This window comes from Podarcis gaigeae, assembly GCF_964106915.1.
Source record: "Podarcis gaigeae genome assembly, chromosome: 7".
NCBI classification, from domain to species: domain Eukaryota; kingdom Metazoa; phylum Chordata; class Lepidosauria; order Squamata; family Lacertidae; genus Podarcis; species Podarcis gaigeae.
Genome location: NC_139683.1, coordinates 65,518,651 through 65,534,904, shown reverse-complemented (window position 1 = coordinate 65,534,904; position 16,254 = coordinate 65,518,651). Strand labels below are relative to the sequence as shown.

At 43.1% G+C, this 16,254-nt stretch overlaps 1 protein-coding gene across 2 annotated transcripts in view; it reads right to left on the bottom strand.

The window, feature by feature from the left end:
- Nucleotides 1–16,254, bottom strand: part of DUSP22 (dual specificity phosphatase 22) — a gene marked incomplete at its 5' end in the record, with an annotated part of 72,545 nt that overhangs the window by 11,248 nt on the left and 45,043 nt on the right. For both annotated transcript variants that reach the window (XM_083747396.1, XM_083747397.1), the window contains 2 exons: nt 5,644–5,693; nt 14,713–14,795. In XM_083747396.1, the coding sequence (XP_083603522.1) occupies nt 5,644–5,693; nt 14,713–14,795 (133 nt within the window). The remainder of the gene's footprint in view (nt 1–5,643; nt 5,694–14,712; nt 14,796–16,254) is intronic.

The following is a 16,254-nucleotide window of genomic DNA, read 5'->3' as shown; positions in this document are numbered from 1 at the left end:
TAACCTGAAGCGTATGTAACCTGAGGTACCACTGTATAACGTTAGTAGCTCATTTGAAGCAGCTGCTCCACGGTTGGGGACACTTCACCACCACCCACAGCACAGTCTGAAATAAACATTTGTACCCAACGCAGAAGAAATCCCCACAATCATTCTCAGAGTGTAAACTTCCTAAATCTTACATCTGCAAGGCTAGAGTCTTCCCACCCACCCCAAGCCTTTCAGCTCTGGCAGCACGGCCTTGGGAAATTACAACCCCTTTTGTGGGGTTTATCTTCAGCTTAGACAACAATGTGTTGAGAGAAGGTACACATCATGGAGGATAAGTCTATCAGTGGCTACTAGCCACAATGGGCATGTTCCATCTCCACTGCTAGTGGCACTATGCCAGGCATAGGCAAACTTGGCCCTCCAGCTGTTTTGGGACTACAACTCCCATCATCCCTAGCTAACCAGTGGTCAGGGATGATGGGAATTGTAGTCTCAAAACATATGGAGGGCCAAGTTTGCCTATGCCTGCACTATGCCTTTGACTACTACTTGCTGGAAATCACCGGTGGAGAGAGTGCTGTAGCAATCAGGTTCTGCTGACTGGCTTCCCATGGGCATACAGTTGGCTGCTGTGAGAACAGGATGCTAAACTACAAGGGCCTTTGGGGCTGACCCAGCAGGGCTCTTTGAATTTGTTCTTACTGGTGCAGCAGGTCTTACAGCTATTAAGAACCCATCTTCTCACTCTTGCCATTTTGTAGCGCCACTAGATGCTTGGGCCCTTCCTAGTGGCATAGCGTGGTTTGCCAGTACCCAGGACCACTCGGAAGGGGTGGCTGGGAGGGAGATGCATGGCGTACACATGCATATTCAATGGCCTAAGGGTGTCCATGTCACCCGGGAGATTGCAGCCGCAGAGATAATAAAGAAGAGTCATTACGTTGTCCGGAGAGGCAACTTCCTGGTTCGTTTTCAAAAGAGCCCAGCTATATTGAGGCAGCACTGGGTGTTGAAATCTCACACATCCTAACAAGGTCATGCCCGGGGCAACCGCTGCTGTGGCCCACCCGAGGCAAAGCGAGAGCCACAGGGGAATAAATGGAAGGCCCAGGGAAATCCAGAGCACAGGAGATCTGGGTCTTGGTTACTTAAATTGGGAAAGCTACCAGATCACACATACACAAAGGCATCTACTAGTATAGTCACGGTAACCCACAGTGAGCGGCAGTGTCTCAAGGGAACTCACTGAACCGAACAGCCAGGAGGGGAAGCCTGTAACTCAGCGGTTAGGTTCATGTTTTGCATGCAGAAGGTACCAGGTTCTGCTGGGGGATTCCTCTTTGAAAACTGGTGAGCCAGTGCCAGTCAGCACAGATAATCCTGGCCTAGATGGACTTAACAGTCTGCCTTGGAAGAAGGCAGCTCCTATGCCCCCATCTTGCCCTTTCGCCCAGTGACAGCGCCAAGTGCACATCTGGTTTCTGGGAAAGAGCTGCCTGCTGGTAGCTCGTTCAACAACCAGTTCAGCAGGCCGGAAGCGCGACTCATTAGGAAACAGGGATCACACTGGGGGCTTTTTCCATGCTCACCATTTATAGTGGTCTGGCAGCTGTTTGATCCAACGTTTTCAAGAGTGAATTTGTAGCTGCCCTGGCTGACCTTAGGTCACACATTGCCATTATTAGACTGCGAGTGCGGGGTTTTCCTTTCCACACTAATGGCGGGTTGTGCCCAAGTTGAGAAATGTTCCGTGTCCGTTAGTCACACCCCTTGTGTACTTTTGTGCTCCTCCAGCCCAGTACACACTGGAGTTAGAAGCATGCTTCCTTTGGGTATATATGTGTTTAATGCTCAACACCCCTGTATGTAATAATAATTATAATTTTATTTATACCCCACCCTTCCTGGTTCAGGAAACCAGGCTCAGGGCGGCTAACAACAAGGTAAAAATATTTAATTGATGCTACAAAAAAAACCCAGCATAAAATACGGTATAAAGCGTATAAAATCAAAAATCAATTTAAGGGGGAAATCCATCCAATAAACATTAGATGATCACCAGGGCTAGCTGGCTAAATTAGTCCCACTTGGGCCAGCGAGGAGACCAGGGGAGAACCAGCTGTGGGATCCCAGAGTGGGTGATCTTCACAGAAAGGGGAGGGGGGAAGGAAGGGGAACAAAAGATCAGGCCAGGTTCAAATTGAAAGCCAGGCGGAATAGCTCTGTCTTACAGGCCCTGCAGAAGGAAGTTAAATCCTGAAGGGCCCTGGTCTCATGGGACAGAGCATTCCACCAGGTCAGAACCATCACTGAGAAGGCCCTGGCCCTGGTGGAGGATAATTTAACTTCCTTAGGGCCCAGGACCTCTAAACTATGATTATTCGTGGACCTTAAGGTCCTCTGCGGGGCATACCAGGAAATTAGAAAAACGTTTGGGCCTGAGCTATGGAAAACCTGGCTACTGTGATGAAATTTTGTCTGTAGCTAATGACTGCTGTCGTGGGCAGAACTTTGAGTCAGGACCATCATCTTTCTCTCTCTGCCATCTCTTTTCTTTGAGCTGAGATCACAGACCGCTTGCACAGGTCAAAGGGGAAGGGGTGCAAGACAGGCGTCTCCCAAACCACACCCAACAACCCCTCCTGCACAGAAACTGGGACCATGATCGTGCACATGCCACACAAATGGAAATAACAAGGTTACCTCACTGCAAGAAGCTAAGCTGCAGGGAACCAGGCAGAGGGCCTTCTTGGTAGTGGTGCCCGCCCTGTGGATCGCCCTCCCATCAGATGTCAAGGAAATAAACAACTTTACGACTTTTAGAAGACATCTGAAGACAGCCCTGTTCAGGGAAGTTTTTAATGTGTGACATTTTAATGTATTTTTAATCTTCGTTGGAAGCTGCCCAGAGTGGCTGGGGAAACCCAGCCAGATGGGTGGGGTACAAATAATAAATTACTATTACTATTCCGGATCTCTCCCCAAAGTTTGATTTTTTAAATTATTTTTTTTTCAATAGAAAGAAATTGATTTTTTGAGTTTATTGTTCTGGAACCATGCCATTTAAAACAAAAAACAGAAAAACCCCAGCAACTATATCACTATAAATAGTAAGTTTGGAAAGGCCCTTAGACTAGGGGTCAGCAAACTTTTTCAGCAGGGAGCCAATCCACTGTCCCTCAGACCTTGTGGGGGGCCGGACTAGATTTTGAAAAAAAGAAGAACGAATTCCTATGCCCCACAAATAACCCAGAGATGCATTTTAAATAAAAGGGCACATTCTACTCATGTAAAAACACGCTGATTCATGGACTGTCCATGGTCCGGATCTGGCCCCCAGGCCATAGTTTGCCTACGCATTCCTTAGACTCACAACTTTCCAACATTTTGATTCACCTTGGGGGTGGGGTGCCACATAATTCACTTCAGGGTGGTAGCTTTTCAAGACATCCAAATGCACCTGAATTCATTGAATCTGTAGCTGGAAACTCTTCCAATGGTACAAAAACATCACATCTTGTTTTTTGCTTCAAATTATTATTATTTTAAGTCTCTTAACTAATAGATAAAAAGTCTTAACTAGTCTAACATACAGATGACCCAAGAGGAACTGCAAAAAGGCTTAACACAGAGATAACCCAAGAGGAACTGCAGAAACCACCAGCAACGAGGAATATCCTAAAGAACCCAACATGGTATTTGACGTCCCAGTGAGCAGCTGATTGTCGCGTCTCTAAAGCGCTGCATCACTCATTGTCATTGTAATGCCAAGTGATTGAACAGGAGGAGTTCCTGCCAACCTGTTATATTTAGCCCGAGGTGGGGGATAGATTTAGGGGACAGAGGATCTGGTCTGCTGGCCTGATCCAGTTCCCTAAGCCACATTAGAACCCTTGGGAACCACCAGTAAACACTGATGAAAATATTCCATGTACCAAGCACCAGCGGAGTATGGCACTGTATCTTCAGATCAGCAGATATAGGGAGTGTCAATTTTGGGCTCTCTCAATACTGTTACAACTCTGTGAGGCTCTATGGGCATAAATGGAACGATATTAGAAACAGCACTGTGGAAAGAGAAAAGGTGCTCAAATATTGCTCCCCAGATCAGTATTCCCAAAATGAGCTGAAATAATCAATCAACTCGTTTTTCAAGATACTTGGGATCTCTCTGTTGCACCAGAGAAGCAAATCTACTAAAAATATCTCTCGAAAGCATCAGGCCAAAGAGGCAGTGCTTTGATCTGAGAGAAAAAGGCAGCGCTGCGTTTCCTTCCGTAGGCACCAGGCAGGCCCTTTGAAACTACTTTTGTTTCTCTATAAAACAAATTATCAGGAAGTGACTGAAACCCCCCTCCCTCCTCACCTCCCATACACATAAACAGTGAAGACGAGAAGAAAAACTTGGTTCCTGTCCAAGTGTTCTTGTAAAGTTGATGCAATTACAGTGGCACCTCGGGTTAAGAACTTAATTCCTTCTGGAGGTCTGTTCTTAACCTGAGGTACCACTTTAGCTAATGGGGCCTCCTGCTGCCGCCACACCGCTGCTGTGCAATTTCTGTTCTCATCCTGAGGTAAAGTTCTTAACCCAAGGGGCTACTTCTGGGTTAGCGGAGTCTGTAACCTGAAGCGTCTGTAACCTGAAGCATATGTAACCCGAGGTACCACTGTAATCTTCAGAGTAAAGGTAGCCCAAAGCCCGTTTGCATGGTCAACCCAACCTGAGAACTGGCAACTCCCCAGCCAGCTATTGTGGCCTGCGAGGTGCATGACAATCTCTCCTCTCCTCTCCTCCCCATCCCAATTCTTGCATTTCTAGGTAGGAGGCAACAAAAGAAAGAAAGGGGTTTTTAGAACATTTGGCTGCATTTGGCTTGGTGCACCTCCAGTTGTACAGACCTGTTTTAGGAGACTGTAGCCAGGCTCACAGATAGCATGTTTCCGATTCCCATTATCTACCACTTTTCTATCCTGGCATAACTCTTCCAGGAGGACTGATTCCTTTTATCCTCCCAACCACATTAGGGCTGCCATACATCTGGAATTCCCAGACACAGCCGGGATTCGGCCCTCGTAAACAGCGTTCGGGTGGAAATCACTGAAATGTCCAGGAAAATCCAGACATACGGCAACACGTCCGAAGTGTACATTTTGGCAAACTTCCTTAAAAATAGCTCAAAACTTCTTTTCTGTTTTTGAGATTTTGGCCAAAAAATTTAAAAAGCTCAACAACTTTTGTGTTTTTGAAATATGGCAGATAAGGAGACATCAACTTGCTCAAAGCTACCTAGGAAACCTAATGGCACAGATAGACATTTGAACCCAGATCTCCCGAGTCAAAGTGTCCACCATTACACCTATCTCTCACCAGTAACAGGACTTTTAGACATAGGGCTGTATCCAGCAAACTTCTATGCAGAGTAGAGCCAACAAAATGAAGGGACACAAACCAGCCCATTAACTTAAGAGGAACTATTCTGTGTAGGATTAGCACAGAATACCGCCACCTGTTGCATGTAAAAATAAAAAGGAAAATGGAGTTGTTAAGAAGTCAAAGATATTTACACATCCAAGAGGGAGGCATTCCATATCAAACAGTACCGGGTCTATAGTTCACTTGTCTAGTGTTGCCATTTTTAAAAAAATACTTACAAATTTTGTGAGGGCGAATCTGCAGCAGGAATGCACAGATACTTCACTCCCTGCATAAAAAAAATATAAATATATCAAGGAAGAGAAAGTGCACACACATTCAAAGACTGTCTTCTTTCACTTGGTGGTGCTCCCAGGAAGCCATTTTAAGACCTGGTTTCATCGGCGCACGATCACAAACCACCACGTACCCAGACGTCAAAGTGAATCTTGGCGGTGGAAACATTACCTCCAGCCCTTCTGTTGCATTTGTCATTTTAACATGTCTTGTTTGTCCTGCAATGCTATAAATTGCTAATGTGCTATTTTACACAACTTACCGCTTTCTTAAAATGAATGTAGATTAAGTAAGTGTGCATTCAATGTTGGTTGGGGAAGGCTGTTACTATTTGCAGTGCTATATTGAATTAGTTAAATAAGTAATGGAAAGCAAAGAGTAACGGTGTAGCACGGGTATTACTTTTTAATAGATGTTTTCGTTCTCAAGATTATTACAGTGCTGAGCTGAATGAAGCCTTCTCTCCCCACAATAAAACGTATTCTTAATCAGTCCTCACCAAAATAATTCAATCTCAGACAGAGTTAGAAGTGGGCGTCTCGGTAGAAAGAGACAGAGAAACCTAAGCTAAAAATTGTTTCACTATTTCCATTCTACTGATTTCATAATGGGAAATTAAAAGAAACTTTATTGGATGTTAAATGACAATATGAATTAAAATGTAAAATACAATCAAGGTAACCAATTGTATCTGTAAATGAATATAGACAAACAACAAGACGTGTACATACAGAAAAAATTATTTGTATATAGACACTGTAGAGATAAAGTTGAAAGAAGAAGAACAATATACAAAATCAATAAAGACAATGCGAAAAACTTAGAGACGACATTAAAAAGCCAGAAGAAGGAAGGAGGGAAGTCAACTCATAGGAGTAAATGTAAATGTAAAGTAATGTGTATATGTATAGTATGTAATCATAAAATCAATAAAGATTATCTTCAAAAAAAAATTGCTTCACTAGATACGTATAACTCATGGAAGGGTCTCATCTAGTCCAACATTTCAACAGCAGCCAGTCAGACAACATTGAAACTTCAAAAGCTGGGCACAAAGGTGATACTCCCTCCCTCACTGGAAGCCAACTTAAAGACAGACCTTTGATCAATCTTATAGACTCATAGAACTGTAGAGCTGGAAGGGACCATCTTGCTAAGTGTTGCGTTTATAGAATGACATCTCTCTACAGCATCCTTCCTTGGTATCCTCCAAATAAATTGGACTACAACTCCCATGAGCACCAGGCAGTACAATCAAAAACGTATGGGGGGCACCAGGTTGGGGAAGGGTGCTCTAGGGCAGGGGCAGCCAAGATGCTGGCTTCCAGATGTTGTTGGATTCTCGGTTCCATCAGCCCCATCCAGCATGGCATGGGACGATGGGAACAGTAGTCCATCAACATCTGGAGGGCACTAGGATGCTCCAAGGCCAGGGTAGCCAACATGGTGCCCTCCGAATGTACAGTGGTACCTCAGGTTAAGAACTTAATTCATTCTGGAGGTCCGTTCTTAACCTGAAACTGTTCTTAACCTGAAGCACCACTGTAGCTAATAGGGCCTCCCACCGCCGCAGCACAATTTCTGTTCTCATCCTGAAGCAAAGTTCTTAACCCGAGGTACTATTTCTGGGTTAGCAGAGTCTGTAACCTCAAGCGTCTTAACCTGAGGTACCACTGTAGATGAATTACAACTTTCATCAAGCCTAAGCTTTGGCCATGCTGGCTGGGGGCTGATGGGAGTTGCGAGTCAAACATCATAAGGAGAGGACTACAATGGCCCTAGGGTTCCTTACGGTGGTTTCCTCCAAACCCACATAGAGATTCATCTCCTCCTGCTTCCAAAGCATATGCTCTCCTGCAAAACGCTCGCCTTCCCCTTCTCATTTGTTCCTTGTTTTGTGTGTGGGATTCCACCACATGCAGGTCGCACAATAGCTTGGGCAACAAATCCATTCCCCTTGCCCACAAAACTAGATTTCTCTGCAATGAGGCTGGTGCTGGAGAAATGCATTGGAAACTACAAGGTAACAACTACTTGATGGGACGTCATGTAACCTGCCTGCGAACAAATGGACAGTGGGTACCACGTGAGCCCCCCACAAACTCTGTGCAAACACATCAGAATCAATGTTCACAAGTCACCTGGAAGCGGCTTCAGTGTTGCACAGCTTCAGAACAAGAAGATAACTTTCAGTTAGCATTGCCGCTGATGGAGCCAGTAAGAAATCCTCGTAAGAACAGCCCTGCCTTTGCACTTATAGCACACGGCTGAGCTCAATACTTAAAGTCTACGTTTATTTTAGCTATGAATGCTAAACCTGCCCTACTGCTTCAATCTAAATGCCACTGCTTAAAAACAAGATTTGCAAGAATTGTCCCCCCCCCCTTTTCCATGCTTCATTAATTGAAAATTGTATAACAGAAATTATCATTAGATGTTGAAGACAGCATAAGAAGTAACAAAAGAAAAAAATTCTACAGTCGTTCGTTCCTCAGTTATTTTCTTTTTACATCTTTTTGCAATTGATTTCAACGTAACCTCCGATCTTCCCATTATGTTCCCAGATTATATTTATCGGATGAGCACTTAACTTTATTTTCTCCATGTTGTTTGACTTACTTTAAGTCTTCTAATATTATCCTATTCACCCACAGAAGTTCAATCAATATCTGCCAACTTATTAATATTTTGACAATGTTCTTTTACATAAACTCTCTATATGTCCCACTCTCTGATAAATTTTTCATCTGTAACTTCTCGTAACCTCACTGATAGTCTTGCAAGTTCAGCATACTCTCTGTATTTCGATGGGATATCTTTTCTCTTCCAGCCTTTTACAATTAAAATTCTGGCAGCAACTGTAACATACATAAAGACTCTCCTAAACTTTTTGGGAATTTCATTACCCATAATTCCTAGCAGGAAGGCTTCCGAATTTTTTGGGAAGGAGCATTTGAACATTTTCTTCTGCCTGTTATAAATCATTTTCCAGAACTGTCTAATCTTTTTACAGTTCCACCACATGTGGATCCATGTGCCTTCAGCCTCCCTGATTTGCAAGGATTGTTACACACACACACACACACACACACACACACACGATGTGTTCAATATTGCAGGGCTTATTTTGCAGTCGTAGTTGAGCAAAGGCAGAATCCTTCCTGTGCACACCCTCATGCAAGCTGTCTAAGAATTGTCCAAAATGACCTCCAATTGTCAACAAGCTACTTTTCTAGTGCATATATTCTTTCTATCTATCATCTATCTATCTATCTATCTATCTATCTATCTATCATCTATCTATCTATCTACCTATTTTTGATATGTATACATTACATTCAACAACAACAAACTTTGCTGCTTATTATGCAAGCAGACTTCATCGGGGGCTTTGTGGCTAAGTGTGGACGACTAAAGGAAATCTGACTGCAAGAGAAAAGGGGAAACGACAGCCACCAGTGTAACTGATTCAAGGTGCAGATAATATCAAAGGCAAGGCTGGTGAATACATGGCAGTGGGGTGAATGGAAGACCCGGCCGATTCCAGCTGGTCTTTGAATCACATCCCCTGCAGGTCCAATTGCAATGATTCTGTGGTGTTGTGAACAACTTTATCCAATCTGCATTGAATTTCACAATATAAAGAGCAGGATAGATGCATAAAAATTGGGTTACTTACGTATGGTGAGGGAAGCAGCAACAAACATAGTTACCAGGCATGAGCAGTTTCATGCAAATTCCCAATTTTGTGTAGGTATCTTCTAAGTAGCGCCGTAAAAAAAAAATCTGTCTTATCACAGGTCATCATGACAAGAGCCTCACCCTGAAATTTACTACATCAGGGTTGCATACCCCACAACTGTCCCAGAAAAACAGGGACATGCATTTTTTTCCTGCGAGAGCATGGTGGATATTTTGGGAACCATGGTCTCATGTGATTTTGGGGTGTCCTCTCACCCCCAAAAAACACAATCTCACACATTTGGGGGCACTATGCCTGAAAAAAGCTTGGGGGGGCATGATCTTGTGTGGTGCCCAAAAATGCACTTTTTCGGTGCAGTGTCCAAAAAAGTGCTTTCTTTGGGACTGCAAAGGTCACATGACTCACGTGGGAGTGCGGCCCCGGAATATGGTGTTCTCATTTTTCCTGATGTCATGTTGGAGGGTATGGGGTTGCTGGCATAATATCTAGAGTGGGACATCAACCAACAAAACCCAAAAGTCAGTCAAAATACAACTAGGCCAATTTCTCCAAATTCCAGTGCCTTCGAAAAGGCGTGCATTGGAAGCCAATAAATTCATTTTCCTCTCAGTTTTCTATTTCATCAGACAAGAGTAACCACAAAGAGAAGCTTTTTTATTTCTCTTTAGGCCCTGAAAGTCAAGCGAACTGTTAAACCGATACAAAGGGAGAGTTAACAAAACTAGCGCAAGTATTCAGATTTCAAGATTGTCATAGCTGGAAGAAGCAAGAGTTCAGCTCTGCAGAATGTCTGATATTCGCTCTTATTACTCTAACAGCCATCATGCTGGTACCAGGTCAAGATGCTGGAAAATTCTGATGCTAGGTAAATTGCCTCACCAGGGCTTTGCCCAGATAAAAACTACTCACTCAATTTTACATTTTAAAGAAAAGCTGTCATCAAATTTTACAAATATTTCAGATTTTCCATGTATTCATTTTCAGTTAACAGGAAAATCATGACAGTATTTTAAGCTAGTTAACATATTTGCTCATGAAACCCACAATGAGTTCTACATTTATACAGAAAATACAAATAAAAATTGTGTAAAGAAAATGCTTTAAAATTTCTAGGGCATGGAACTGAATAGCTGGCTATCTCTTTAGAAAGGTATTTTAGCCTCTGTTTTAACACTCTAGAGAATCGACAACAATTTGAAAATTCTGCTTCACAATTTTGTTAGCCACATAACACCACTTCTGATTCTGAAGGAATTCAGTAATTGTTGTTGTTTTTAACTAAGTCCCAATTCTTGTTCATTTAAAAGAATAAAGAATGAGCAAACACAGAATAGTAAGATCAAAATCTCCAGAATTTACAATAGCAACTTGCATTCAATTGCTATAAATGAATCTGAACAACAGATTTTTTAAAAAATCTTTACTTTCAAAGAAACTTAAATGAAACAGATGTCCACATTAAAGATCATTAAATGAATTGTTTCATTCTTAGATACACATTCTCAGCGAAAAGAATACTTATTCAAGTTCTTTAAGCTAGTAATCCAAGTACTCTAAATTTGTGGTGAAAGAAGAAAATGTAACCATCTACTTTTAAGTACATTCTATCAGTTACACGCTGTTCAAACAAATTTAGGATCAAATATTTAATTCCCCTGATCTAACACCAATCTCCCGTTTGAAAGTTTGCTTTGAGACTTCAGAAACTTCGAAACTTTGGATGCCTGTCTTCTGAGAGACTTATGAATCATCATCTTTTTTAAATGGAAAGGGCAATAACCAATCAGGACTTTTGAGCTGTCCTAAATGACCACAAATTTCTAGGCTGAAATTAAGCAGTTTAAAAAGAAAGAAAGAAATGCCTTATTTTTGGCACTGAACTTCTCGGTATTTAAATTTATGTAAACCTTTCAACGACAGCTTCCAAGAAACACTTTAAGAGCCAAAAACAAAACCCCGGGGCACCTCATTTTGAAGGAAGATGCAAATAAAAACCCTCAAACACCTGGCAAGTTCTTTCAGGTTAGCCCAGAAAAAAAACCCCATGTGTTATTTTGACTTGCCACATCAACAGAGGAGGGGTGGACATACCTCTTTCGAATGAGAGGCATTTCATCAAAACGGCTTAATTAGGAAACAGTTGGTTTCTCAAGGTTTTCTCGAACACAACAAGAGGTTATCAAGAGTTCTGCCCAGTACAGCTAAAGAACCGCTTCGAGGGAGAAGGGGGGAAAAAAACCCCAGTAATTTGTTTATTTGTCCTTTCAGTTGCTTTAAGGAGCACTCACCCAAGTACAGTACAAATGCTCATGACTCATTTTATTATTGAAAATATTCAAAGGTTTCAGCAATAAGCAAAGCCATTTCACCGTTATTTTATCGTTGAAATATTTGTTGAAATCTCATGAGGGAAACAGGCTGTGCAAAATTCAAATACAAGAAGGCAACCAACTAAGGTGGATTGTGCAAATGTTTCCGAACTCAAGAGACTAACCGACCAGGACAGGTTCCATTCCACCACTAATAAAAGTGGTCATTGAATCTTAAGATTGAATTTGCTTCAGAAATGCCCTGACCATCATTGAGCGTGGTTCCTATTGACATCGCCTTACAAAAACAGATCCTCATGCAACTGAAACACTGGTGTTGAGAACCAAAATATAAGAAACATTAAAACTCCAATGGTAAACTCTTGAACTAAAACTTCTTCAGGTGAAGTCAAAATGATCATTTCAAGTAAACCTAATGCTTCTCTGAAGAGATCAGTGGAACCCGGGCTTTCCCTAGATTCCAAGCAATTGCTTTCAGATCATGATTGTGTTTGATTCTTTAACGCTATGAGGGCACAGACTACAGAAGAGGCAGGGGGGTCCTGCCCTCAGCTTGGAGAATAAGAATTAAAATTCAAATGTGCTTAGTAACAGGGAAACTGATCAACCCATCAAATGAAATCCGACAGTGCTTCACACATAGAAAAATCTCAAAGCAGAGAAACATTTTATTAGCCTGATAGCCTGTACTATGAAACCTCTGAATCTTAAAAGCCACAAATTTGACAGTAAATTGATAAAACAGATCGAGGTGTGATGAAATTTACAGCACCATTCCCCGAAGAATTGCAACTGTGAAGAGGTCAACTGAATCCTGTGACTAAAGAAAAATAAAATTGCCTCCCAGATTTCTTCAGTCAATTGATAAAGCATTAAGAGTGAACAATCATCCCTATTATAACCTGGGACAAATCCAAGTCAATGTCTTATTGACTATTTTTTTTGAAGATATACATGCACAACTCGTGTGAAACTATCCTGCTAGAAGCATATAGGTGGAATGGTGTTATTTTTTCTTAGCAGAGTTTCCCCCATCAGTAAATTGTGAACTTACTGTGGAAATTTACCCTGTAAACTCTGACAGACATGTTAGTCAGGGTGCCCTTGTGCCTTTAAATTTGGATCTTCTTAAAAGTGTGCACCCACATCTAAAAAGAAGAGATGACAACTCCCACTGATTTTTAAGCTCAGTGCTATCCAAATCAATCCATCTGTACTATACAGTTAAAGAAGTATCTTGCCAGCCATGACTTCCTCTAAAGAATCCTTTTTAGGGTGCTGAGTGTAGGAGATTCCTATTCCTCTCACAGAGCTACAATTTCCAGAGTAGTTTAACAATCAACTCCTCTTCCCAGGGAACTATAAGAACTCTGGCTCTGACCATGGAATTGGTGTTGGGGGGGGGGGGTTCTCCTAACAACTACCAGCACCCTTAAACTAAAAATCCTAGGATTCTGTAAGGGAAGCCAGGGCTGTTTAACATGACATGGTACTGCTTTAAATGCATAGTGCAAATGGAGTCTTTGTCGCCGATCACAGAAAATTCAACTTTCCAAGTGGATGGCAATATAGTCAAGAAAGAATAAACCCAGCCCATTAAGCTCGCCAAATCTGTTACACACCAAATAACCACAGTGTGACCTAGACTTTCAAACTGAGCAAACTTTCTTGCTGGCGGGGTGTGTGTGTGTTTAAATTGTGATATTATGCTCTTGGCTGTAAATTTCAACCTTTCTGAATGTTGCCATCCAAAGACAGGCCTCTCCACCCCCCTTGCAAGCAAGCAAGATGGATTATCACAGCCCAAGGATCCTAACCCAAGTCCTGTGAAAACAGATGGGGGAGAGAGCTTCTGCATCATCCGTTGTCCAGGATATTGCTCAGCCATCAAACAATTGCTCCAATTCAGCACTAAAGATTGGGTTTCCCCTGGGGAAAAGAGTGGAGACAAGGGGAAGTCTGAATGAACCCATAGATTGTTTCCCAGCTGAACCTGGAAAGTAGGCAAGCAAACTGTGAGGGCAACTGGGAGCTTCGCCCTGCTCCTGACCAGGATCCTGAAGCTGCCCAGGAGCAGTGGAGCAGTATAGATTTGGAACGGTGGTTTGCAGATGGGCATAGTTCGGAAGACAAAAGTTGGGGCGAACTGGGAGGTGGACAGCAAGGTGAAGAAGAACTGGAAGAGAGAGATCTAACAGACTCTCTCTGGCTGGAAAGTGTCCAGCCTATCAGTCCAAGGTCACATAGAAAAGATAAGGTGGCGATACAAAAACGGGGGGGGGGGGGTTGCGAGATCAGGTTCCAAGACAGAAGTGACTGGGGGGAAGTGCTGTGATCATTGAAGACTCTTTAATAATAATAATAATAATAATAATAATAATAATAGTAAATTATTTATATCCAGCCCTCCCCAGCCAAAGCCGGGCTCAGAGCAGCTAACAACAGTAAAAATAACACAGTTTACATAAAATCACAATCAATTAATTGAAATACATTCTAAAATCAACTCATTCTAAAATCAACTCAGAGTCAAATTAATGGCAACCATTGGGCTAGAGTTCTATGAGGATTGCAGAAGGAGAGAGGGTGTCAGACTGTGCCTTGGCCAAAGGCCTGGTGGAACAGTTCCGTCTTGCAGGCTCTGCGGAAAAATGTCAAGTCCCACAGGGCCCTAGTCTCTTGTGACAGAGCGTTCCACCAGATTGGGGCCACTGCCGAAAAAGCCCTGGCTCTGGCAAGGGACTCTTTTCGCTTTGTCCTGCTTATCTACAGCCAACGGTGGGGGGGGAGGGGAGGAAGCCAAGTCCCCAGAGCCTGACAGATCAGGTGAAAGCCAGGTGACAGTGCCCACGATGCACTGACCATTGTACGAGGCAAGTTTAAAACACCATGATGGAGTAATGTAACGGGGAGTTTAAGAGAAGGCTGTGGCGAGGGAAGCGATGATGGCTCAAGCTGTACCAGCTTTCTTCCCTTACCTCCAGCATGGGCCTGGCGCTGTCATGGATCGAAAGAATGTGTGTTATGTTGTTCTTTTTCAGCTGTTCGGTGTCACGAGCATCTGTGGAAAAGGAGACCAGGGAGGAAAAGCCATTAGCACAGTCAGCCATATTTAACTCAATTATCAAGTACCACCACAAAAAGCATAACTTTGAAATGTGCTCCTCTCCCTATTAGCAGTGGATTGCTGAGCTACAAAGAAGAGAAGCTTTCCTGAGCATCAGCTGCTACACAGAAGCACTGACTGGCTACTTAATGGTCTTAAGAGAGCCAGTGTGGTGTAGTGGTTAAGAGCAGTAGACTCGTAATCTGGGGAACCGGGTTCGCTTCCCCGCTCCTCCACATGCAGCTGCTGGGTGACCTTGGGCCAGTCACACTTCTCTGAAGTCTCTCAGCCTCACTCACCTCACAGAGTGTTTGTTGTGGGGGAGGAAGGGAAAGGAGATTGTTAGCTGCTTTGAGACTCCTTCCGGTAGTGATAAACCGGGATATCAAATCCAAACTCCTCTTCTTCTTCTTCTGTCAGCAACAACAGTGTGCTGTGCTGACTAGAGTGCTGGGAGTAAGATGGCAGAGACCCGGGTTCAAATCACCACTCAGGAATGAAGTTCTCAGCCTAACCTACCTCACTGGGGTGTTGTGGGGAGAGAACAATGGGTGCCGACTTGAACTCCTTAAAGGGATGGGAAGATATAAATGCTATAAATGGATTGTGCTGGGTGAGTTCTTTTTTGGGGGAAGTCAATGGCTCTTTTACAACCAGACATACATGATCACGAGAATTGTCACCGTATCACAAATTGGCTCAGGCACCTTTAAAAGTTGCATAATAGCTCAAAATTCAGCAGTCACAATCTTTGTCACCATTCACAGCATCTCCATGCTGGGGGGGGGGGGGAGACAGGGAAAAGCTTTTGAACACATAAAATGGAGAAGGATGTTTTCTGAAGAAGGGAAAATCCCTGGCATCTCCCATTATAAACCACGAGCCCCAAAAGCAGTTCATTCAATGGAAAGTGCTGCTCTGTAGATGTTCAGTTAATCTTCTTAATCATTTAAATAAACAATTCATGTCACAATGAGGAGAATAGAGGGGGGCGGAATCTAGATTTATCACCAATTACGACCTCAAAAGTTGGACATTAGACGTCAAAGTAAATGGAGGGGGGGAGTGAATTCTAGACCAGTGGCACTGACTCCTGGTTCATTTCCAGGCTCAATTCAAGGTACTGATTTTACATTTTAAGTCCTAAATGCACCCACCTCTCCAGCTACTGAGCTCTCCCCCAGAGGACCTGGTGGGAATCTCTCCTAACTTCACACACAAAAAAAGGCCATGGGTTGTTTAATTAAGACTTTATAGGTCAAAACCTAGAAATATACCCATGCTGTGACGCGGGTGGCGCTGTGGTCTAAACCACTGAGCCTAGGGCTTGCTGATCAGAAGGTCGGCAGTTCAAATCCCCGCGACGGGGTGAGCTCCCATTGCTCGGTCCCTGCTCCTGCCAACCTAGCAGTTC